General features: G+C 31.9%; 1 protein-coding gene and 4 long non-coding RNA genes across 10 annotated transcripts; 2 read left to right on the forward strand and 3 right to left on the reverse strand.

Annotated features, from left to right (window-relative positions):
- The first annotated feature begins 566 nt into the window (after positions 1–566).
- Positions 567–1423, forward strand: LOC145051821 (uncharacterized). Its single transcript, XR_013683833.1, has 2 exons — positions 567–1087; positions 1293–1423. It is a non-coding gene; the product is annotated as an uncharacterized LOC145051821 (long non-coding RNA).
- A 207-nt stretch (positions 1424–1630) lies between these two features.
- On the reverse strand, positions 1631–6955 carry LOC145054954 (uncharacterized). Of its 4 annotated transcripts, XR_013685032.1 has the most exons (8): positions 6407–6955; positions 5938–6285; positions 5791–5855; positions 4987–5022; positions 4790–4866; positions 4627–4683; positions 3062–3157; positions 1631–2961 (listed from the first exon to the last, which is right to left on the reverse strand). It is a non-coding gene; the product is annotated as an uncharacterized LOC145054954 (long non-coding RNA). The 4 variants fall into 4 exon arrangements; XR_013685030.1 differs by having other exon boundaries at positions 4790–5022; XR_013685031.1 differs by having other exon boundaries at positions 4987–5855.
- A 5052-nt stretch (positions 6956–12007) lies between these two features.
- On the reverse strand, positions 12008–13245 carry LOC145054955 (uncharacterized). 3 transcript variants are annotated; one of them, XR_013685035.1, is made up of 4 exons: positions 13115–13245; positions 12912–13030; positions 12643–12824; positions 12008–12237 (listed from the first exon to the last, which is right to left on the reverse strand). It is a non-coding gene; the product is annotated as an uncharacterized LOC145054955 (long non-coding RNA). The 3 variants fall into 3 exon arrangements; XR_013685033.1 differs by lacking the exon at positions 12643–12824; XR_013685034.1 differs by lacking the exon at positions 12008–12237 and having other exon boundaries at positions 12244–12824.
- A 3887-nt stretch (positions 13246–17132) lies between these two features.
- LOC145051822 (uncharacterized) lies at positions 17133–18265 on the reverse strand. Its single transcript, XR_013683834.1, has 3 exons — positions 18071–18265; positions 17627–17727; positions 17133–17461 (listed from the first exon to the last, which is right to left on the reverse strand). It is a non-coding gene; the product is annotated as an uncharacterized LOC145051822 (long non-coding RNA).
- Positions 18266–23603: 5338 nt separating this feature from the next.
- Positions 23604–24342, forward strand: LOC145050769 (uncharacterized). Its single transcript, XM_078998965.1, has 3 exons — positions 23604–23661; positions 23762–24088; positions 24194–24342. Exons 1-3 carry the CDS (start codon positions 23604–23606, stop codon positions 24340–24342), a joined length of 534 nt encoding a protein of 177 aa, XP_078855091.1.
- The last annotated feature ends 1408 nt before the right edge of the window (positions 24343–25750 follow it).

Consider the following 25750-nt stretch of genomic DNA (forward strand, 5'->3'; position numbering starts at 1 on the left):
TTGGACTATATCCCTACAAGCTAAGAAACAATATTGTGGAAAAATATGTGTTTGATTAAGTTGTGGTCCTATTTGCACATTAAATAAGAAAAGGATATTGATTTTTCCACTTAACGATTTTACTCATCCACAGAAAAAATTGTGAATAGACATTTATACCCTTAATTTAATTACTAGTAATTATTGAAGAAGTTCACATCTTCGTCTGTCTCTGATTCCTTGTATTTTATCAATCCTATTATTAGTTTTCTCTGTATTTTATAGGGTTTTACCCTGTGTTTTGCGTTGTATTCTTTGAGCATCCAGTAGTGATTAAAATTGGTGTAACAACAGTAACTTATACGGTAAAATACTAAAAGTTATAAGTTGCTTGGAATAAAATTAGGTAAATATTGATGGTTAATTTCCCTTGGAAAATCTGAATCGGGGCTATTGGAAAAGTTTAGTCATCATGGTTGATTAGATATCAAGGTTTGTCCATATATCCTGATCATTGATGAACATAAATTTAACAAATCAAAGAGAAAAATTTGTATTAAAATGTCTGATTACTCAAATACATTAGAAAAGAATATACATAAGAGAGAGCAGAGTGATTATAAGGCATGAAAGAAAGTAAAAGTGAAAGAAGGTGGCAGGAGGCATTGGTGGCTGGGTAATTAAAGGTGAGATCTTTGCGCTGAATTCAAGCACTTGTTAAATTTAGCACACCTAATCAAAACAAACATATCACAAGAAACCTGCAATTGCTAATAGAATTTGGGATTCTGCTAAGTGATGGAGATGGAGCATTTTTAGTAAATGATAATTAAATGGAGGGGTATAAATGTCCATACACACTCTTTTTCATTGTATGAATAAAAAATCTCAGTGGAAAAATCACGACCCGAAGTAAGAAGAAGCAGTCGTCGGGTCTTCGTCTCTTTATGTGAATGTGGTGTATATATAAAAGCCGAATAGATGTTTGATAATATTCATTCACAAAAATAAAAATGGGTTTCTCTGTTAAGAAACCAATGGCAATGGTCCTCCTTTTGACTATCTTTCTTCTGATATCTTATGCGTATGCCCAGGGTGGTTATTCCAGGTAGGATAACTACACATCGATCTGTCTGTATTATTCTCGTAATCTTGTTATAAACAAAAGTATATGATGATACTTCAGTTGCTAGTTTATTCTTTAATTTCTTAATGGTATATATAAATAAATAGTAATAAAGTTTAAGGTCTGACTTAATTGCACATCGATCCAATACTACTAATCAACTAATCTGTGTCTAAATAATCTGCAGGGGCCCCCCCGTTTATGAGACGGCGCCTGATTATCCTGGAAGTGGTGGACAGTATCCTACACCCCCGTAATTATATGGATGTGCAATTCCCTTTGTATTCTGCAAATTCCAACACGTCTGCTTATAGTCTATATATATATATATATATATATATATATATATATATATATATATATATATATATATATATATATATATATATATATATATATATATAATTTGTGTTGTATTTGATCATCAGATTCATAACAACCATTATATATTATACGTCATATGTGACAGCATTCATATTATTATATATATAAATGAAAATGAACTTGTAATAATTAACCATGCATTCAGATTTATATCAAGCTTTTTATACATGTGAAAACTAATCTATAAGAAAGAAAAACAGCCGATTATAAACGGAATATTAAAAGAATAAGAGAAGGACTTCATATGACCACTTGTTTTTAACATTTCAACCCACCAAAGACCACAACATGTGGCACTTCCCTTCCCCGATGTCCCAATTCGCTAAATAAAACCAGACTTCTTAAAATAAAAATAAAATAAAATAATGACTAAATAACAAATATCTTTTGTAAAGAATTACCAGGCATACCGAATAAGTTTATTCTGAAGGCGTTTTCCATGCAATATTCAACATCTTTTTAATTAGCACATTGTTTTCTGAAGATAATAAATAAGCACAAATTTTAGGAACACGAGATTATTTCTGGAAATAAACAAGGTTAGAAGACATAATCACCCAACACAACACCTTTATTTGAGATTTAATGGTATTACTGTATATTTCTAGGGTATTTAATATATTACCTAGTTAAAATATTGCTCCAAAATTAGAAGATTGTAATTCTCTATTTTATAGCTATATCCCTGTATATATGTATGATTCTGTTGTGGAATGAAATCAAGGCAGAATTCAATTATGTTCAAGTGGAACTAAAAGTGAACCTTTAAACATTGACAGAAAAGCTAACTAATAACACAAAAAGAATTGAAGTGAAAATTATGTTAAATGCCGAAACACCTTTTAGTATTTTTTTATAAAATAATAGAATTGCTATTTACTGCAAAAGATTTTATGTATGAAACAATTATTAAGCGCTAATTATATAAACATCAAACTACATGCTCTAATTTCATAAACATTAGAAAAGGTAACATGACATTAAAAAAGATGTATGAAGAAAAATAAATAATTGACTATAAATATAAACATTATAGAGTTGTATATTAGGATAAATTAGGGGTGAGAATAAAAAAGAATGATTAATTTAGTTTTTTTAACAAAGAAATAAATAATGGAATTTTAATTCTTCCCTAGGAATGATTAAATCCTTTGAAAACAGGTTTTGGGGGAATTTGATGAGATCCAGCTCCATCCATTTTGTCAACCAAATGTGTAACTGAAGGAATCTCCCATTCCAATTCCTTCAAATTTCTATGGAATCCATGAAATATCAAACACACCCTAAATATCTCTTGGGATTAAAATAGAAAAGGTAGGAAAGAAAAACAACATGCTGATTTTGAACATTTCATGTTAGGAATAATATCTTTGCATGATAGATGTACTGTTATATAGCCTTAAAAAATTCTTTTTTTTCCAGAAAGAACCTCATCCACATCCTCTTTGTTGAGTAAACAGCCAAGATGCTGACTATGAGAAGCATTAAACATTTGTCAAAAAAATCCAAGTCATTCAAGTATTATTTTATAAAAAGATGGAAACAAATTATATATTCATGAAATGCACTTACATAAAATTCCCATGGATTTTGTTGATGATCAAGTGCCCCATCTTGCAATCATTTAACCCAATTGTGCTTCTCATTTCTGCCAATATCTTACTTGCTCTGTATCACATACAATTATGAAATTCACATATATATTTAATACTTTTTACATCATAATAAATTTGATAATTCAGAAATGCAAAAACCTCTCTGATATCATAAAACAGAAAAGATCCATCTTGCTGATAGGAAGGAGGATCCTTGTTCATTATAATTAAAACCATGTAGTTTTAAATGGGAAAATGAGTAACAATGCACTTTAAAAACTTAACAGAGCGATCAAAGGCTTCATGGACTGAAAAGTTCTTTATTGAAAAAATGGAACCATGTTGGTGCAAAATCAGGTTGAGAATCAGCAGGGGGCGAGTAAACAAATAATTTTAAAAATGATAAAGTTTAAACTCTTACAGCTGTGTGTAACTTTCACACAGTATAATTAGGTGAAAAACTTACACACAGGTATAGTTTCTATAAGTGATGGCTCTATGCATCATCAGTAATAATAATAAAAAAAAAACTAAACTACTCCAAGGTTTTAAATCAAACAGCTAACACTAAACAGATAACTTTATACCTAAACTGATAAATATATACATCAGCATTTATACCTCAACATTGTAACATGTGATGAATTAAACAATAAAGATAGATAAATGTGGTTGTCAAACATCTAAGTATAAGAGATTATGAACTAAACAATAAAGAAAGTTTAAGAGACCGATTTCAATTCAAAAACTAAACAATAAAGAAAGTTTAAGAGATTATGAACTAGCCAGAAGTGGATTAACATGCTACAAGAGTATGATAATAGTGAAATACCAACCTACTTTCATTTTTTTTTACTATTATGGCAATGTCATCAAGATACAAAGCAGATTTCATTGCTATGATTGGATAGATTTTTGAAAGTATGATGTCCTTAATACGAAAGATGAAAAGTGCATAATATTGTCATAATGTAATGCCCTTGTAAGAAAAGTTGAAATTACAACATTGTAAAAGAAAGAAATGAAAGTAGGATGCTATAATTAACAAACTAAACAAAATTGACTGGAAGCACCAAAGAGGACATCATTTAGATTTTAAAAGTAGAATGTAGTAAAGATACAATCTCTTACTGATTTAGATTTTGAAAACATAATGTTACAGTAATGAGTACCATGCTACAATTGGTTAGGCTTCGAAAAGAAACTAGTAGATTTTCTTAATAATAAAAAATTTGAAGTTATAACGCTATAAATGGCAACCAAAAAACAAACATGCACAGTTTTACAAAGTACAATGAGTTGATACAAAAAATATAATGTAAGTACAATGTCTAAATTGGTTTTGATTATGAAAGTATAATGTAATAATTGAAAGTAAAATGCTATAACTAGTTAGATATTCAAACTACAATGCGTTTATCAAAAATTAAAATTACAAAGTATAATGTTAACCAATATTACAATAACAAACCTTGCTAAATTTAGAATCTCAATGTTATCATATAAGAATTTGGCCTAAACAAATTGAATTGAAGAAAATACCTGAGCTTCCAAGTCCAAAACACTCTTACTTTTTGTACTAGATCCAACAAATGTTATCTATAACATATTTTCAATCATATCTTGTATTAGATAAAAATAAAATAATTAGATATTATATTTTCAAGAAATACTGAAACAAATGTGACATGAACTTTAAGCATACCTACTCTTCTTCCTCAATACCCCGAATCAACTCTGCAGCCTTAAACATCAACTTTGTTCCCGTTGAAAGAAATGTCACTACTCTTCCAATTGAGACACACATATTTATTATTTGAGACATTAATTAATTTGATATTATATTAATACTAATTTGATTAGAATTATAAATAAAGCATGCTTTACCACAGCTCTAGCTACCTGTACACCTGGCATATCTTTTCCATGCTTTGCCAGCTTGTAATTGGTGGATAGAAAAAAAAGGCATAATCACACAAAAACAACACCCTTATTTCAGATTCAATGGAACTAAAATTGTGCCTTTAAACATCAATAGACATTAAACACTAATTATATAAACATCAAACTACATGCTCTAATTTCATAAATATTAAAAAGAAGTAACATGACATTAAAAAAGACTAACGAAGAAAAATAAATAATTGATTATAAATATCTACATTATAGAGTTGTATATTAAGATAAATTAGGAGTGAGAATAAAGAAGAAGCATAAGTTTAGTCTTTTTAATAAAGAAATAAATAATGGAATTTAAAGTCTTCCCTAGGAATAATAAAATCCTTTGAATACAGATTTTGGAGGAATTTGATGAAATCCAGTTCCATCCATTTTGTCAACCAAATATGTAACTGAAGGAATCTCCAACAAATCAATCCTAAGGTTAAAGTGAAGATGTTTATGCCCTATTTCAAAACTTTAAGCCATAATTGTCTATTTACATGAACAAGAAGATTAATTGTCCATTAGAAAATTTAATTTAATTCAAGATTCCAACCACTAAAGACTTTAAGCCATAATTGTCTATTTACCCACACAAGAAGATTAATAGTAAAAAAGATATGTTTTACAGTCAACACATGTTTTAACCTCATAAACAAACCAATATACTAAATTATGGTAAACCTAACACAGATGAATACTATTGTCTAGTTAAAATTTTAAATTATAAAGTTGCATTTTGTAATTGCTACAAGAAGAATTTACCATTTTGGATCAACTTATTGTGGCTTCTCCTTAATCTACTTTGACAACCGAAGAATCTCAGGGGTCTGCATGTTTAACGGATCATAATATTGGAATGATAAACTGATAAGAACAAGTATAAGTGAAAATTAGGTAAGTTCAATCCACCTATGTAACTTCTGATACAGAGATAGCAATAGCTGCTTTAGCATCCTTCTTCAATGGAGCATTTCCTGAACTCCATGTGGTTATAAGTTAAAGTCCCAGCATAATCATCTCAACCTAACAAAGTTCCGAGTTCAAATTTGATGTAGAAGTATGGGCTTCAACTGATTTCTTAGGCATTTCATCGAACAGATGGAGGTTGAACATTTGTTTTGTTAGGATTTCGAGTATTTGGACCAGAATCTTGGATTCTTAGGCATAGATAGCTTCTGGTATTACAGGGGCACATCCCAAAATTAAGGGCAGCTGAACACCATACCAAGAGAGCTATCAACTAAATGACATTCAAGCCTTCAGACATGAAAAAGATAGAATATATTTGTTAGCCAAAGTAAACACATAATGATGCAATTTCCAATTTCAACATTTATATGTGAAAATAGGTCAACTGGTAAATAAAGAGATATCATACCATGGCTACCGATGATGTTTACTCTGACATTCTCTATGGATACTCCCATGATTTATGAATAATGAATATGAAGTAAACCCCCACCCAAACGATCAACAAAACTACATAAACAATATATGTAGTTTCCTTCTGTTTTTTAAGTTGCAGTTAAGAAAAACAGGGTAATACTCGAAGTCCCAATTTTAAGAAAAACAGATGAGAAGAAAGAGAATTCAAAAAGAAACAAAACCAACCTTCTAATTTTTCTTATCCATATATACACAGGAAATTACAACATCTAAATTAGAGAAGAACCTTTGAGAACTAATACAAAGGAGAAGAGAAAAACGATAAGAATGAAAACTTACAGCGATCTTGATCATTTCTTTGGATTATAGACACGGTGGTGAGTGTCCGGCGAATGATGCGGGTGCTTTGGTCTCTGAGAAGTGGAGTTACAGAGATCGCGGTGAATCTCTCCGGTGGTGTTTGGAGAGCGGGATGAATGCAGAGTGGCGAGTGTAGAGAAAGAACGTATATATAACTTGCGCCAATACACCGACCCAACCTTTCGACCTCCCAAATGTAACGGTTTTTTTTAAAACCTTTTCCTAATTTACAGCTTATTATACAATCAATATAATATACATTGTTTTTTTTTTCTGTATAAAACAACTTGAATGTATATCAAATTATTTAATTTCTATTTTGTATAAAAGAACTTATATTTATGATTATGTTATTTATCTATCTTTTATATTAAAGTTAGTTTTCTGAGTATATTTGAAATTTGGTCCTTAATGAATTCTTTGGATATGAATTTGGTCTTCATTTAGATTGAAAATACTACTTTTTTGCTTATATTTTATATTTTTTAATACTTTTTTTATTATTTATTAAACTATAGAAAAAGAAACACATACCCCATCCTTAAGACTCACATTTCCTAACCATCATTGAATCTTTCATGAAGTACGTCCTTCTTCATCTCTTCTTTTGAGTTTTAGATATGTTCTTTTTCCTCTAGCTCTCATTTTCTATACGTTGTCGGTACACCAATCATCATATCTCTTGAAACTTAAGTTGATCAACTCCCTTTTGCCACTTATTATTATTATTATTATGGTTCTCTTTATCTTTCACCATCATCCCACTAATGTTGCCCACTCACTTGTTTTTCTCTCATATCCTACTTAACTTGTTGTTAAGTCAAACCATGTAATTTGATGAGTCCATGGGAACTCCCATTGCCTTTTATATTTGAGCTGATGGTATTAGCGTATGTTTACGCTGCTGGCCACAACGTATGATTCTGAAAACCCGGCAGCGTGAAGTCTAACTATTGCACTACAAGCATAAAATACTCCCAACACCTGCTCTACCGCGAACAACCGCACTAAAATACTTCCTAGGCTCTTTTAGGAATCCATCCCCACCTCCTCTACCATCAACTGCTGAAGAACCCCTACCAATGCCAGCTAACCACTTCATGAATACAATTACATGCAACAAAGCTTAAATAATCCTTCGACTAAAGGACTCAACCCTACCACGATTGGACTTAGACAAGAGCTGCGCAATAGGTCCAAGTCCTTCCTTCTAAGATTATTTAACCTTCATAGCATGTAATTTAATGTGTTCATTTGATGGTTAACTCTCATCGACATAGGTCCCACAAAGCACAAAGCAAGCATCATTCGAGCAGAGGAGCCAACTGGCACTAAAACACCATAAAATCAGACATATTCTCATACGAAACTCTCGATCTCAAACTCCCAGCATCTTGGGCGCACCTTCGCCCTGCCCTCACTCTCTCAAGAACGATAAGCATCACCCTCATAGAACGACAATGACTTACCTGTCACTCCTTACCTTAAAACCAAAAAAATAAAACACATAAATAAAAAAACCATATTTTATTTTAAATAATTTGAAATTTGAAATTTATGGTCATTTTCATATCAAACCTCTTTTCCTTTCTCTAATTTTTGTAAACATTTTAGCCTGTTTTGTGGAAACTCTACATGACGAGCATCCAAAAATATAATCCGGATGATAGAAGTTGAAGAGCAAAATAGTCAGTTGCCTGGCTTTGGTTTTTGATAGTCATGTACTCCGATGGTTTAATTGAGACAACATACTGCCTCTCAGATTATGAATAAAAATGTCCACGCCTAGTCATTAACAGATTTATTTAAAATTGGCCAAAAGGGTAAATGCGTAAATTGTATTGAAATATAAAAAAACCTCTTTTCACATGCCATGTTCCACTCCCCCGACATTTGGTCACTAACAAATTTAGTTAAAAGTAGGCAATGTACGTTACTTTTTACACATACAACGCACCTATTGTTTTTTAACATAATAGAATACTTATATTTTCTACCCATAATATAGGCAATGTATTTTATTCGTTACAGATTGGCATATTGCTATTATTGGAAAAGAGATCTAAGTATGTTGCCATAAACTGTAATTAAGTGTGATGCTTTTATATGTAAAGAAATGTAAGTATGTTGCTATTGTAGGTAAAAAGTAAAGTATATTATTGCCTACATAGGTAAAAAAATAGTATGTTGCCATTTAATGAAACTTTACCCTATAAAAAATAAAACAAATGCATGTTACCTCTTTAATCCCCAAAGGATGCTATCGTGGCTTTCCCCATGCCAGTGATAATTTATCAAACTACCAAAAACAAAGAAAAATGATATCTTTGTCATGATAGAGTAAACTATTTTGTTACAAAAGTAGCTTTTCTTAATTTATTTTTTGATATATGCATTTCGAGCATAGGTTTGATGTTTTTCTAGTTGCTTTATTATTATTGTTTATTGTTTTAGGTTGTTATAGTTTTATATTAATCACAACACGAATTACTTCGAGAGGGTGAGAGGGTGTCCCATTTGCAAGAGATCGTGGAAGCTCCAATGAAGAAAAAAATTATTTAAAGAGGGTCTTGAAAGTTATTCATAAGAAATACATCTGACGATCTAAACAAAAAATGACTTATTATAAACAACAATAAATTTTAAACATATCAGACATCATCAGAAGCGACTTTTTAATGAAAGAGGTGAATTTTTTTGGGGTTTTAATTATGTTGCTTGAACATGGAAACAAATGAGACGAAGAATACAGAGGCAAAATGGTCATATTCAAATAGTTAACATCCGTGTTGTTAAAGTTGACAACCCATGGACCCAAAACATTATGAAACAAGTACCAAAATTTCTTTTTTAGAGAATCTTTTTAGGGATTAGGGTACAGTTATGCTCCTTAAATGTTTATGACAGATAATTTTTTAGAAAAGTGAAGAAACGAGCACCTCATTTTCAAAAAGATTCTATTATTAAGGATTTAGGGTCAGGTTATGCTCCTTTAATATGACAATAGTTATTAAGGAAAGAGAGAAATTTGTTTGAAATTTCATCATGCTCCTTGAAAAAGAGAAATGAAAGAGATAAAGATGACCGGGACAAAATGGTCATTTCATAAATTTAACATCTAGGTTGCATAAGATTCCCTTTTGGACCTAAACCACCACAACTTGACAAAAAAGACATGTTGTTTAACAGTATCAAGAAACGCTTGGACTATCCTACCTTCCACCTTTTTGGGAGGGATATAAAATTGTAAATTATGTCCCAATGACATCAGTCTCAATCTCAGTCTACTGATACATGCCAAAAGAAGAAGAGAATAAAGGAGAGGGGGTATTGGTTCATCGTTGGATGTATACTTTCATGTAAGGAATATCCACAAGGTTTACTTTTGAAACACGAATATTATATATATACATCACTATTGCTTCAAATGCATGAAAGTGGCGGTAGGTGGGTGGTAGTGATGGAAGTGGCGGTAGGTGGGTGGTAGTGGTAGTGGCGATGATGGAGGTAGTAGGTGGCGGCGGCGGTGGTGGTGGTGGCATTGGCAGGTGGCGGTGGCGGTGGCAATGGTAGGTGATGATAGTGTCGGTTGTTAGTAGTTGTGGCAATGGTGTTGGTAGGTCATGGTTGTAGTGGTGGTGTTGGCGGTTGTAGGTGGTGGTGATGGTAGTGGTGGTGGCAGTGCCGGTGGTGATGGGGCCAGGTGGTGGTGGCGATGGTGAAGGAGGTGGTGGGTGGCGGTGGGGGTGGGTGCTAGTGGTAGAGGTTATGTTGTAAAATAAGGCAAGGGTAATAAGGTAAAATGCCATTTTCCTTCGTAGAAGATAATTAATTCCATCATTTTCTTGAAGTGTTTTCCCCTATTTGATGGAAAGTTTTTTCATACAAAGCTGAACACATTGGAATGTGATGGAATTGGATTCATTTTCCTCCGAATTTCATTCCATTCCAGCAAACCAAACGCATCCTAAATTGATTCCAAATTCAATTAATAGACCCTATTAAAAAAAACTAATTTATTTTTACCAATATTTTTCAAACTAACATATTTCTATCATTGTTTTTTTAATAAATAAATAAATAAAGAACTTACTGTGTAAGTGTGAGGAAACCGACTTTTAGAGACTCAAAACTTAAAAATCAAACTATACAATTGATTGGACTATATCCCTACAAGCTAAGAAACAATATTGTGGAAAAATATGTGTTTGATTAAGTTGTGGTCCTATTCGCACATTAAATAAGAAAAGGGTATTGATTTTTCCACTTAACGTATTTGCTCATCCACAGAAAAAATTGTGAATAGACATTTATACCCTTAATTTAATTACTAGTAATTATTGAAGAAGTTCACATCTTCGACTGTCTCTCTGATTCCTTGTATTTGATCAATCCTATGATTAGTTCTCTGTTGTATTTTATAGGGTTTTACCCTGTATTCCTGGTGTTTTGCCTTGTATTCTTTGAGCATTCATGTTCAGGATGATTATCTAGTAGTGATTAAAATTGGTGTAACAACAATAACTTATACAGTAAAAGACTAAAAGTTATAAGTTGCTTGGAATAAAATTAGGTAAATGTTGATGGTTAATTTCCCTCTGGAAAATCTGAATTGGGGCTAATGGAAAAGTTTAGTCATCATGGTTGATTAGATATATATCCAGATCATGATGAACATAAATTTAACAAACCAAAGAGAAAACTTTATATTAAAATGTCTGATTACTCAAATACATATTAGAAAAGAATATACATAAGAGGGAGCAGAGTGATTATAAGGCATGGAAGAAAGTAAAAGTGAAAGAAGGTGGCAGGAGGCATTGGTGGCTGGGTAATTAAAGGTGAGATCTTTGCGCTGAATTCAAGCACTTGTTAAATTTAGCACACCTAATCAAAACAAACATATCACAAGAAACCTGCAATTCTAACAGAAACCTGCAATTGCTAATAGAATTTGGGATTCTGCTAAGTGATGGAGATGGAGCATTTTTAGTAAATGATAATTAAATGGAGGGGTATAAATGTCCACACACACTCTTTTTCAGAGTATGAATAAAACATCTCAGTGGAAAAATCACGACCCGAAGTAAGAAGAAGCAGTCGTCGGGTCTTCATCTCTTTATGTGAATGTGGTGTATATATAAAAGCCGAATAGATGTTTGATAATATCCTACCAACCACCTTTTTGGGAGGGATATAAAATTACAGCAGTTTGACTTGTGTGATGCTCCAATTTTGGTCAAAAAAGAAGAAATTTTTTATTCAAGCGAAATGCAACATAGCTTCATCTTTTGTATATCATCCATATATCACACAACAAGATTCAAAAATAGAGGGAACATCACACATATACCAAAAAAACAGACCCTCAAAAATCACAAAACCTCTTGGAGGTATCCTTATTTGATTAAGATTCAAGCATTTGACCTTATGCCCCCAAAAACCAAATTTCAATCTCTAATCCTGCAGTAGAAAAATTACAAACATAAGGCCAAATATTTTTCTAACATTAACAGTAGTTGGTTAACAATCAACACACCAAATTCATCCTAGTGTATATTGATTGGAATGGAAACCTAACTAAATTACACAGTAATTCACAAGTTTATATGCAACTTTTAGTTAAAACCAAAATACACTTCTATTTCTAATTGAGTTAAAAATACAAACACTAAATTATCTTTTCCTAATTGAATCTCTCATAGCTCAATAACTTGTTTAAAAGTTTAATTTATTGTGTCTATTTACTTCTCTCTACATAGTTTAATCCGATAACATTGTCACCCTCAAAACAACTCTTTAACTTAGTTGAGACATTTTATCGAACAGCTGAAGTGCACAGAGAACCAACCTACAACAAAACAATACCTTTTTGGGCTTCAAAAATATTTAAATTTTCCGGACAACACATGAACACTTGCTCGACCAAATCATCTTCGTTTGATGGATTCTTTAGTTTCGATTAGGTTACTTGATTCAAAAAACCAACAAAACAAAAACTAAATGGAGAAAGAGAAAGAAACCCAGAGAGGTCGTAGTGTAAATTAAGACTGCAATCAAGTAAAGTAGATCCTTGGGTAAGAGAAAATAAAACAGTTTCATGATCGATGAGTTAAAGATACAATTAAACACACTACCTAGAAATCAGAGGAGAAAGATCTGTACTCTTTTTTTTATCGATGAAGACGGTGAACCAATCTGACAAAGCATAAAGGTACAACCCAATAGCCCGATGAATCCAGTAAGGAAGAGAGACCTGAAAAATCTTGGTCGAATTAAAAAAAAAAAAAAAAAAAAAAAAAAAAAAAAAAAAAAAAAAAAAAAAAATCAAGAACGTTACCTATAGACGAAGAGAGAAAACGCAGAGGATTCTTGAACGGCTGGGAATGAAACGGTGGTGTCGATACAAGAAAAAGAAAAGAAGGTGGTGTTAAAGAAACCTGTTCTTCTTATTCTTCTTCATTTATATGTTTTTATCTGTAAAAAAAAATTAAAAAAAAAAGGTTTTAAAATGTAGTTATAAAATTAACGAGAATAATCAAATATAATTACAAAAATATGGATAAAAGGTATAATGTCTCAACATAAACTCAAAGTGATTTTATTGGGTTAACTGATTTTTTACTTGTTTAATCGATATGGTTTAGCTGGTTTTCTATCGGTAAAAACCGGTATAGTTGAATCGGTTTTTCACAATTCATACTTTTCGCAAACTTCTGAGTATTTATAAGGGTAAATTACACCGATTGTCCCTCGTGCACATACCAGAAAGCATGTTAGTCCCTATTTTTAAAAATTAACTCGGACCGTCCTTTGTTTGGTTAAAGCTTACATGTTTCATCCCTCGTTAATTTAATTTTGCTCGCTTCATCCCTTACAGTACCTGAAATGACCATTATGCCCTTTTGGTATTTATTTTCTGATTAGTTTAAGGTTCTTCTTATTGTTGTTAGTTAAAAAAAAAAAAAAAAAAATTACATATGATGACCCACTTAATCTCTTTATTTCCTTTCCAATTCATTTAATGTTCTTCAAGATCCCGATCACCATATTCGTTCACAAACCCGGTTTCTGGCACCATCTCCGTCTATAGACTTAGTGCCCGGCAGCAGCTCCGGTCACCATCTCCGTCCATAAACTCGAAGTTGCGACTCAAATACAAAACAAAAATCCAATCTACAACTTAAACCCAAAACAAAAATCAAACCAGACGAATTAAACCCTCACCTAGTATTCCGGCGACGCTATCAAACTCTTACCCTCTAGTATTCTCGCGATAACATTTATGTGTGAGATCGAGTTGTCAAGAGCTCGAGGATTGGGTTTTCAAATCTAGTTTCCGGCTATGATGGTGGTTGTCGGATCCATGGCCTCGTTCCTCACATGAAATCTGCACCACCATAGAAATCGACCCTCACCTCACCTACCCCAGTCGCCGGTTTAAAGCTCAAGACCACCGTCGTCCTTCCATCGAGCACCTGTTTCACCTCCTCCTTATACCACCTGTTACTTGGAAAATAACCATAAACCACCACCTCCTTCACCAACAACATCTTTCAGTACAAACACCAGCTGATAACAACTCCAATTCGAAAACCACCTAACCAGTAACCTCATCACCCCCAACAACTCCCACTGGAAACCCCACCTGCAAGAACTTCAAACACCAACTACAACTATAGAATCTTGAATAATCACCATTACTACCCAAATACCACCAATTGACCTCCTTTTTGTAGATTTGTAACACTCTCGCTAGATGTAGAGGTGTCCAATGACTTGCTTTCCAGTGAAGGCAACAGGAAAAAGGGAAATGAAAGGGGGAGGGGTGGATTGGAGTGTGGCGTGGTGATGAGGGTTTTATTCTGTTATCGGAGATGTCTTGGAGTGGCCGGAGATATCTTCGAGTCGCCGGAGTATTGGATTCGACGGTAATAGCGGTGGTGATGGGGGAAGAGACGAGTTATGAAGGTGCTTAGATTTAGAGTCAATTTCTTTTTCTAAAGGGCAACAAATAATTATTTTTTATGATAAAAAAATCAATAAATAACAAATAAATAGAAAATAAATCAAAAGATAAATAATTAAGGGCAAAACGGTCTTTTTATATTCGAAGGGACTAAGTGTGCAAGAAGAAACACACTCAGGGAAGGCCTGAGTTAAATTTTGAAAATGGGAACTAAACACGCTTTCTGGCATATGCACGAGGGACGATTGGTGTAATTTACTCTATTTATAGTTATTTACTGTGTTCATACCAATTATTGGTAGTTGAGATTAGTAATTCAGATTAATATTTACGTATAGATATTACCTCTTTTTTTTCTCCATTCAAATAAATTGAAACTATTGAAGTTCTCCTATTTGGAATAGTGTTGGGTCTAATTCCTCTTACTTTGGCTAGATTATGCAGTCGGTTCTGATTCAACAACAAACGGTTTTTGGATATAGAAAAACTAGCGACCAGACTAATTTCCCAGTTTTACCGGTTGAGCTGGTCAGTCATGTATTCAAAAAATGCTTATTTTATATCTTTATTTTCTAAAAAATTGCTTTTACAAAGTTATTATTTTTTTTACAAAGATAGTGAAAGAGTGTAGAAGGTTAGGGAGAATTTCATATATGTCATTCTTAACATCAAAATATCATATTTATCCAACTTAATGTCTAAATATCATATTTAACCTTCAAAAAATTTCTAAATATCATATTTACCCTTCATAAAATTTCAAAATATCATATATGTTCTTTTTAAACATCAAAATATCATGTATGCCCTTCTTAAATATCAAAATATCGTATATGCACTTTTTAAACATCAAAATATTAATGATAATATCTAAAATATCTTTCATCTACAACATGATAATAATCAACAACAATAAAAACTAAACAATCAAAATATACATTCCATAGAAATTGTTGAAGGTGAATCTTTTTGTCTGTCAAGAGGTCAACATTCCAACAGTTTAAAAGTTCACATTTCATTATCATAGACGTAAGGATAATATGATTAAATTTCTTAATTATTATAATAATTCTAAGCTATAAAAAATGATTATAAAATATTAAAAACATTATAAAAAAATATTTAGGCAAATATGATATTTTGAAGGTTTCTGAAGAATAAATATGATATTGAAAAATTAAACTGGATAAATATGATATTTTCTAGTTTAACAGTGACATATATGAAATTCTGCCAGAAGATTATTGAGCACCGGTTATTAAGCACCAATACACCGACCCAAACCTTTTGGCTTCCATTTCTAACGGGTCTTATATAAAACCAAACGTTTCCAAAATTAATACTTTCTACATTACACAATACTTAAAGAGAATAAATGTTTTAACCCAATGATTTGTCTTTCACTACGAAATTGGTCCCTTATTTTTTTTATTTTACATTTTGACAGCTTTTTTATTTTTATTAAATCCAAACTTCTTTTAGAAAATTTTATCATTTTTTAATACTTAAGTATCTTTTTAGAAAATTATTTTGTTACAACTTTGTTTTCTAGGAAGTTATTTTTATAAAATTAGTTTTTTTTACAAAATACTTTTTTATCCGCGTTTTGTGTATGTTTTTTAAGATTTTGATCAACTTCTTCTCAATCTGCTTTGACAACCGAAGAATCTCATGGAAAAGCTAAATAAGAACACAAAGTTATATATGCTGGAGACTGCTATGGTGGGATAGTGTTGAGGGTAATTTTATTAGAAAGTATAAATAAAGCATGCTTACCCCACCCTAGCTAAAAGTGAACCTTCAAACATTAACAGAAAAGCTAAATAAGAACACAAAGTGTTTTATAGTGTTGAGGGTAAAAACATACACTTTGATTCTCAGGGGCATAAATTCTTTGGTTTCTAAAACCTTTTCTTGTTACAGAATAATGAATGGAATCTGTCAAAGGAATTGGAATTGAGAATTGGAATTGAGAATATCAATTAATCTCAGAGTATTGTAAGGGAACTTGTGGTGCACAAAATCTTCCTTAATAAATGAATGGAATTTGTCAATGGAATTGGAATCTGTTTTCATAAACATATGACATTAAAATTGACTTATGAAGAAAAATAAATAATTGATTATAGATATCTACATTTATATTCGCACAAAATCCTTTGAAAACAGATTTTGGTGGAATTTGATGAAATTCAGTTCCATCCATTTTCTCAACCAAATGTGTAGCTGAAGGAATCTCCCATTCTAATTCCTTCAAATTTCTATGAAATTCATGAAACAAACACAGCCTAAGTTTCTCTTGAGATTAAAGTAGAAAAGGTAGACAAGAAAAACAACATGCTGATTTAGAACATGTCATGTTAGGAATAATATCTTAGGATGATAGATCTATCATGAACAAAATCCTTCAACTGAGAAAGGTTAAAAAGTTAATATTTATGGATAGTTATACTTATTATATAGCCTTAAAATTTTGTTTTTGTTTTTTTTTTCACAAAAAGAACCTCATCCACATCCATGTGGTTACAAGTTAAAGTCCCGACATAAACATCTCAAACTGATTTCCCAGACATTTCATCAAACAGATGGAGGCTGAACATTTGTTTTGTTAGGATTTGGACCAGAATCTTGGATTCTCAGAGGCGTAGATAGCTTCTGCTATTACTGTTTCTTTGGCTTGTTTGTGATCTTACAGGGCACATCCCAAATTAAGAGCAACTGAACAACATAAAAAGAGAATTATCAACTAAATGAATTCAAGCCTTCGAACATGAAAAAGATGGAATATATTTTTTAATGAAATTTAACACATAATGATGCAATTTCCATTTTCAATATGTATATGTGAAGAGAGGTCAACTGAGAAATAAAGAGATACCATACCACGGCTACCGATGATGTTTACTCTGACATTCTCAATGGATACCCTCATGATTTATGAACAGTGAATATGAAGAAAACCCCCACCCAAACGATCAACAAACCTACGTAAACAATATGTAGTTTCCTTCTGTTTTTCAAGTTGCAGTATAGAAAACAGGGTAATACTAGAAATCCCAATTTTAAGAAAAACAGATTTAACAAAAAAAAAAAACCGCCAACGAAAAAGAGGAAGAAGAAGACAGGGTAATACTAGAAATCCCAATGAGGAGAAAGAGAATTCAAAAAGAAACAACAACCGTACTTCTATTTTTTTCTTATCCATATATACAGAGGAAATTACAACATCTAAATTAGAGAAAAAAAAGAAAAAAAAAAAAAAAAAAAAAAACCCTAAAGAACTAAAATACAAAGGAGAAGATAAAAACAAAAAGAATGAAAACTTACAGCAATCTTTGATCATTTCTTTGGATTATAGGCACAGTGGTGAGTGTCCGGCGAAGGATGCGGGCGCTACAGAGATCGCGGTGAGGCTCTCCGGTGGTGTTTGGAGAGCGGGATGAGTGCAGAGTGAAGAACGTATATAACCTGCGCCAATACACCGACCCAACCTCTCGAACTCCCAAATGCAACGGTTCTTTTTTAAAACTTTTCCAAAATTAATAACTTCCTAAATTACAGCTTATTATATAAGCAATATATCATAGTATCATACTGTTTATTTATTATTTTTTTTCTATAAAACAACTTAAAATTTATTTAATTTATATATTTTTATAAAAGAACTTAAATTTATGATTATGTTATTTATCCATCTTCTATATTAAAGTTAGTTTTCTGGGTAAATTACAAACTTGGTCCCTATTGAATTCTTTGGATGTAGATTCGATTAGTTTAGTCTATCTTCGTTTATATTGAAAATACTACTTTTTCTTTTTTACTTATATTTTATAATTTTTATTATTTCTTAAATTATAGAAAAAAAACATATACCCCTACTATCCTTAAGACTCATCTTTCCTAACCATCATTGAATCCTTCGTTAGGTACGCCTCTCTTCATCTGTTCTTTTTAATTTTAGATATGTTTTTCTCCTCTCATTCTCATTTTCTATCTATTATCGGGACACCAACATTCATATCTCTTGAAACTTTCGTTGATCATCTCCTTATTGTCATTTTTTCTCTATTTTGGTCTTCTTTATCTTTCACCGTCATCCCAATGTTCCCTCTCACTCGTTTTTCTATCATCTCCTACTCAAGTGGTTGAATCAAACCATGTAATATGACGAGTCAACGGAAACTCACATTGCCTTTTATATTTGAGCTGGTGGTCTTAGCATATGTCTATGCTAATGCTCACATTGTATGATTCTGAAGACCCGACAGTGTGAAGTCTAACTCTTGCACTACAAGCATAAATCATGATACTTCGTAATAAGGATCAACTAAAGATAGAGTTTTCAAAGATAACAAAATACTCACTAATCCTTAGGGATTGCAATCATGGATGTACCTAGTCTTTATGTAAAACTAGTGTTTTGTTAATTTTAAAACTAATATCTTATGGGGGGGAGAAAACTAGGACATAGAGGAGGTGGCGAATAGAGTAAGTCGAATAATATCATGTAAGTAAACATCCAGTAAGAAAAAGAAGAGAGATGACATGTGTATCAAAGTCTTCTTCAATGAGAGGACGTGTAGATAAAGACAACGAACCGCTCTTGATGGAGAGGAGATGAGACGAGAGAAAGAGAGACGAATAAGACATGTAGAGAAGATAAATGGTTTAATTAGTCTTCTAGGAGCCACATCATAGTTATGTGGCAAGTGGCAACCCGGTCAAAACCTCCTGAAATGGTTAAATGGTGACAAAATTGGAAGTTTAAGTGGTTAATAAGCATGATTAGAACTTTAGTGACCAAATTGTGACAAAATTAAAACTTCCATGATAAAAAAAAAGTTAATACTCATTGTTTATTTAAGTTTCATATTTGTATATATTGTTATTTTTATATTGGAGGTTTTGTAGATTTTATAATTTTATATTTAATTATGATGTAATACTAATGTCATCCGGTTATTTGGACCAGTCGAACCGGTTGAACCATCAAATCAATAAGATGATTAGTCTGATTTTCAAAACATTAATAATGTATAATCTACGTATAAACTAGTTTTCACTAGATAACCAAATCAGTTATATAAATATTAATATATAACTAGTGTGCGAACCCGTGGGTAACCACGGGTCACGTTATTTGTTGTTTTTTTGCCACCGTAAATGGTAAATAAGGTAAAATATAATTCCAAGTAAAACACACCAATTATAAATTTGTATTACATAATTAAAGTTGATCCTTTCCAAGTAAAACACACCAATTATAGTAAGTTAAAATATAATTCCAAACATTTTTAATAAACATTTTTCTACTTTTCGAGAATGAAATATATGTGTTTTTTAAGACAATGTCAACTTATTCTTTAAAGATACGGTCAAAAGTCAAAACAATATTTGAAATGGACATATTTAATGGGCTGTTACATGCTATTTTTTATATACAAATAATTGTCAAATATTCCATGTGATGGACTTCTTGAATTACATCTCAGTTTTGTAATTTTGCAAAGCTTCTTTTTAGTGTTGATGGTTTGTGGTGCATTTGCAATTGATGGATATTGTCATTTTGACCTTTTTGCCTCTGTGAGGCTGAGACTCAGGGCTGGCCCTAGAGCATGGGCAAGTTGGGTGACCGCCTTGAGCTTATCAAAATCGGGGGCCCCTACGAGTTATGATTGGTATATGTATATAAGGTTTTAGATATAAAATATTATATGAAGAAATGAAACAAAGTCACTATTAATTGAGATGGTTGTGTACATAAATTTGTATGGTAGAGGCATGTGTTTGATTCTTGCGTTTGTCATTATTTTTTTTTAGTGCTTATGTTTTTTTGGTGTGGTTCCAATAGACGTCGCTTCATTTTTCAAGAATTATGTTTTTTTAATTATGAAATCTTCCTTATTTCATAGTTATGTAATAAAAAAAAACAAAAATCTGCCATCTTATTTAGAATGTTTATTCATGGAGTGATTGGAGTCTAATGTATTTTATCTACCATTGACCATTTTACCCCTGATACTGTTTAGAGGTATCATGGGCCTAATACGCTGTTGTTGATGTGCTGAAATGTTAAGTTACCTGTATAAAATTCATTTCCTAGTGCTCAGGTTGCATACCCAATTCTTTTTGGTTGGTGTCTTTACCATTTTGCCATTCAGCCCTTGGCAATAGTTTTTTATAATTCTCGTTAAATGTTTCAAATTTCTGTTTTTCTATTAATATTTTTAGTAATATATATATGCTGAATTATTAACATATTTGCTAAATTATTAACATAAAAAAATACATTGCTTTTGATTACATGTTGATCCATTGGCACTTAGACTCTTGCAGAGGTTGTTGGCTTTTGATCCAAAGGATCGACCAACTGCTGAACAGGTAATGTTGTTATTGACTAATCCTCAATTCAAGTTTTTTGTACTGAGGGTATTTATGTCAATTTTTCAGGCATTAGCGGATCCTTTCTTGATTGATTTGGGGATTATTCATCCATGTTGTATGTTCCCTGGTGCTATTGTGTAGAGCTAAAGCAATTGTGGATCTCTAATTGTATTTACAATGTTTATTCATGGAGGATAATGTATTTTACCTACTATTGACCATTTTACCCCTGATGCTGTTTAGAGGTATCCTGGGCCTAATACCCTGTTGTTGATGTGCTGAAATGTTAAGTTAACCACAGAGAACATACCAGGATTCAAATGGCAATAGACACGGCTGGATTCAAACTCTGGTTTTGTTACGGAAATGTCTTGAATCTAGTTCGTTTAAAAGTGTATTTTAAAAAAATAACATATAAATAAACCATAAAGTTAGTAAGAAAACCTTTTGCATTTATATTTGTGTTTGCAAGGAAAGTATGTAAATATAATATTGAGACTATATTCAAAAATAATAGAAACCAACAGCTATGGACATGACAGATAGGCGAATTACCAATTAAGTTAGCCTGGCCCAACTATTTACTAAATTCCTGTAAACTGAAATTTAGTGTTACAGATGGCCATGTGTATTTCTATATTAATAAGGCCCAAGTGTATACTTATCAAGTTGATATTTTGTTGAATATGAGATAACAACATATTATGTACGAAAATATAACTATATTGGCTGTTTTTTTCTAGCAATTTCATTATATTCTGCAATAAGAAACTTTTTTAACAAATGAAGTTGCAAGAAGTAGCAACATACTTTACATATTTTTTACAAATATAGGTATGTATTTTAACCTTTACTCATAATAGTAAAAATATTGTTACTCATAACAGCAATGTGAATACATTTTCTCCACACACAATAACAACATATTTTATAATTCTGAATCATAATAACATCATACCTACATTTCCTAATCGATAATCAGAATAGCAAATACATTGTTATTCTATGCAATTTGCTAATTTTTAAATTTGACCATTTTGACCAGTTGAAGATAGAATTGAACACAAATCAAAAGATTTGGAATGCAAAAAAGGCGACAAATGCAAAAATGCGACATATGACAAAATTTTATATGCTCCACATATTTTAAAAAGAAGACATAAAGGAAGGGTATATCAGTCATTTAGTCAAATGAGGGACGATTGGAATTGAATTCCAATACTTTTTAGAAAAGTAAATTTCGTATTCATTTCCAATCAAACACCAGAACGAAATGGAATTGAATTCTGATTCCAACGTAAACTCTTGAAGTTGATCCTTTTCATATGTTAATTTATTAATTATACCTTTTGGTTTCTTTTTTATTGCAGACAAAAACAAAGCTGTGTTTAATCTGGATTTATAAACGGAGGCATTCTTTTCTTTCACTTATACCGACAAGGAATCTTCAGGTTTACTCTTCAATTTTTATAAAAAAAATAATAATAATTGTTTTTGAATTTGAATTTGAATTTGAATGTTGGTCGTGAGGATAAAGCAAGGGTGTATACTGCTGAGATAGTATCTGATGTTTCAAATATTCACGAGAACGGAATCATGCTCAGAGATCTTAACACTGAAAACATACTCATGGATGCTAATGGCCATGTATTAAATTTACAAGGACGAAATATTATAAATGTACAAAATGTTGTGGTGCAACTCTAAAACTCTAGAAATTTACTGTTCCCAGATATGCTAGGATTTAATATATGTATATAATATGTTTATAAAACTTGACTTTTAACATTATTTTACTAAAATATAAAACTAAAAGTTTATTATTATTATTTTCACACTTTACAATAAAAGTTATATACAAATATACCATATCTTCTATATAATACTAAATAAGCATAATCTTTTTATAATTGGTACTGTTTGTCTTATAAGTTCATATATTTTGATAAATCTTATAATCTGTATATATTTTATAAGTGCGAGTAACATAACTCTTTTTATATTACCATAAATTAATATAAACTTAAGTAAATTAGAATATACCAACTATTTAGATTATAAAATAAAATTAATTAAATTTTAAATAATAGAAAAAATGAGAAAGTACTCAACCAAGTAATGATATAATTATCGTATGACACTTGTCATTTAAAAAAAAAAAAACAATTTAAAATTAAAACTAAGTAATATGATAATATCTCATGGGGAGGTGGTGAATAGAGTGAGCCGAATAATATCATGCAAGTACGTAAATATCCAATAAGAAAAAGAAGAGACATGACATGACACGTGTATCGAAGTTGTGTATTCTAGATTTGAAGTTGGTGCATGCGACCGGAACGTCAATGCGGAGGCCTCCTGACTTTCCCTTTCTATTTTTGTAATCGTCAACCCCTACATATACCACACACCGCCCATTTTTCTCATTACTTTCATCCTCACAATAATTTCTGTTCTCCCTTCAATCCATAATCCAATGAAGTTTTCTCTGGTTCTCGTTTTTGCTTCATCTCTCTTCCTCCATGGAACCACCGGTATGTATCTCTTTCCCTCTCATCTACATGCTTTATTTATATGCATCTCCATTATGCATGCTTCATAATTAATCGTTCATCGTAATATATATATCTATAGGTGAGATTTTATGCGAGGATTTGACAAAGAATAATTGCTCATTTGCAATCTCATCTTCTGGAAAGAGATGCGTGTTGGAGAATTTCGAAGATAAGAAAGGAAAAGTGGAATATCAATGTAGAACATCGGAAGTGGTGGTGGAGATATTATCAGAGTACATCGAGACAGACGAATGCATTAGAGCTTGTGGCGTTGATAGAAACGCTACAGGTATTTCATCCGACACTTTGCTCGATAAAAAATCCATCGTCACACTCTGCTCACCTGCGTGTTATCAGAAATGCCCTAACATCATCGATCTTCACTTCAATTTGGCCCTCGGTGAAGGTATTCATTAATTATTACCCTAGCTAGCTCCTTTCAATCTACACGTACATGATCGATCTCCATGTCTGTAACTTTTCATTTCGAAATGTATGATTACTTTTACAGGAGTATCGTTGCCGGATTTGTGTGAACAACAGCGTAGCGACCCTGATTGTAACATGATCGATCTTCTAAGCTCGAGTGCTGCAAGTGGTCCGGTGGGTAGTGGAACGCATCGCCTGTTTAGTGCAGCACCAGCCCCTTTTTCGTTCTAAGACATTTGGTTATATTTTGTGTTGGTGTATACATCCGATATATACGTGTGTGTGTGTGTGGGTTGTTTGAAATTTTGTAATAGATTGTTATCTGGCGGAATAATTAGCAAACTAGAGAAAGTAAATAGACGCATATACATCACTTGGTCTTTTTCATTGATCATTTGAATCTTTTGTAACCCATGTCTTTTTCTCTTATATGATGAGCAAGTTTTAGATTAATTAATTTGTTTTTCTCTAGTTTGGGTTGTTATGTTTTTGGATACATATAATCAGCTGTAATAAATACACTTTAGTAAATGTTTGATAATAAATTATAAAAGTATCAATTATATATGACTCCAAAAAATTATCTTTTTCATAACAAACTTATTAAGTGGCTAGAAACTAAAAATATAGATGAAAGGTATTTAAAATAGTTGTAGAAACTTATTAAGTAGCTAGCAACTAAAAATATAGATGAAATGTATTTAAAATAATTGTAGAAAATGAATACTTAACCACTTATTTAAGTGATCATGGGCCAAGTCCCACTCATAGTCGATGGTCTCCACAATCCAATAGTCTCTTGGTAACTAGTAACCAAACCAATTTGCCTTCAAAAGTATTAAAAAGCATGGCGGTCTTCTCATCGGTCATCAAGAAGTTTACTTATGTAACATTTCATTTTATAAAAGGAGAACACCAAAAGAAATTAAAACACCAAAACTTTAAATAATATCAACAAAAAGTTAACTTTCAAAAAAATGGGTACATGAAATAAACAACATGAGTACTGTGAACAAAATAATAACAATAGAATATGATAAGTATAAGTGAGCATCTATTATGTAATTTCCGAATATTCCTTATGCATAAGTTGGTGTATAAGGGGTAATAAGGAAACCTAGTTCAAGTAGGCTACTAGGAATTAGAGTAAGTAATGGTATATCAGGCCGGTAGTTCGAGAAAACCAATTACCGACCCGGTACTCATCAGGTCGGTGCTACAAGCATTGTCACTTGTTTCGGGCAAATATGAATTCGAATACATCGTACACAAGCATTAGAATCGTATCTCAAAAAATATGTCACATAGTACAAAACAAATAAAATAAGCAAGGAAATGACACGAAGTGCGACCACTCACAGACTGGGTAATAGGTGAAGGACCGGTCTAAGAAATAGGCGTTACTAACCACAGACAACCTATAAATACCCCCGGAGACATGATAACCAAGGAGGTAAGTAAAGAGAACACATATTCTTTAACGCAAAAGCAATACCAAAAAGTCGCAGTTTAACTTAGGCATCGGAGAGTTATGCTGGGGTCCAACCCTCGGTATGGTTATCTGACCTAGTTCTTGTTATTCTTACGCAGAGTGAATTCATGGACGCCTGTTGGACGACACCCTTTGGGGTGAAAGAGC

Source organism: Lactuca serriola, chromosome 5, assembly GCF_051521515.1.
Source record: "Lactuca serriola cultivar US96UC23 chromosome 5, Lser_US96UC23_V15, whole genome shotgun sequence".
NCBI classification, from domain to species: domain Eukaryota; kingdom Viridiplantae; phylum Streptophyta; class Magnoliopsida; order Asterales; family Asteraceae; genus Lactuca; species Lactuca serriola.

Excerpts from the sequence above, each read along its gene's own strand:
- LOC145050769 (XM_078998965.1), top strand. The coding sequence starts at position 23,604 with ATGAAGTTTTCTCTGGTTCTCGTTTTTGCTTCATCTCTCTTCCTCCAT. Across the intron at positions 23,662-23,761 it reads CTTCCTCCATGGAACCACCG|GTGAGATTTTATGCGAGGAT; the intron begins GTATGTATCTCT and ends ATATATCTATAG. Across the intron at positions 24,089-24,193 it reads CAATTTGGCCCTCGGTGAAG|GAGTATCGTTGCCGGATTTG; the intron begins GTATTCATTAAT and ends TTACTTTTACAG.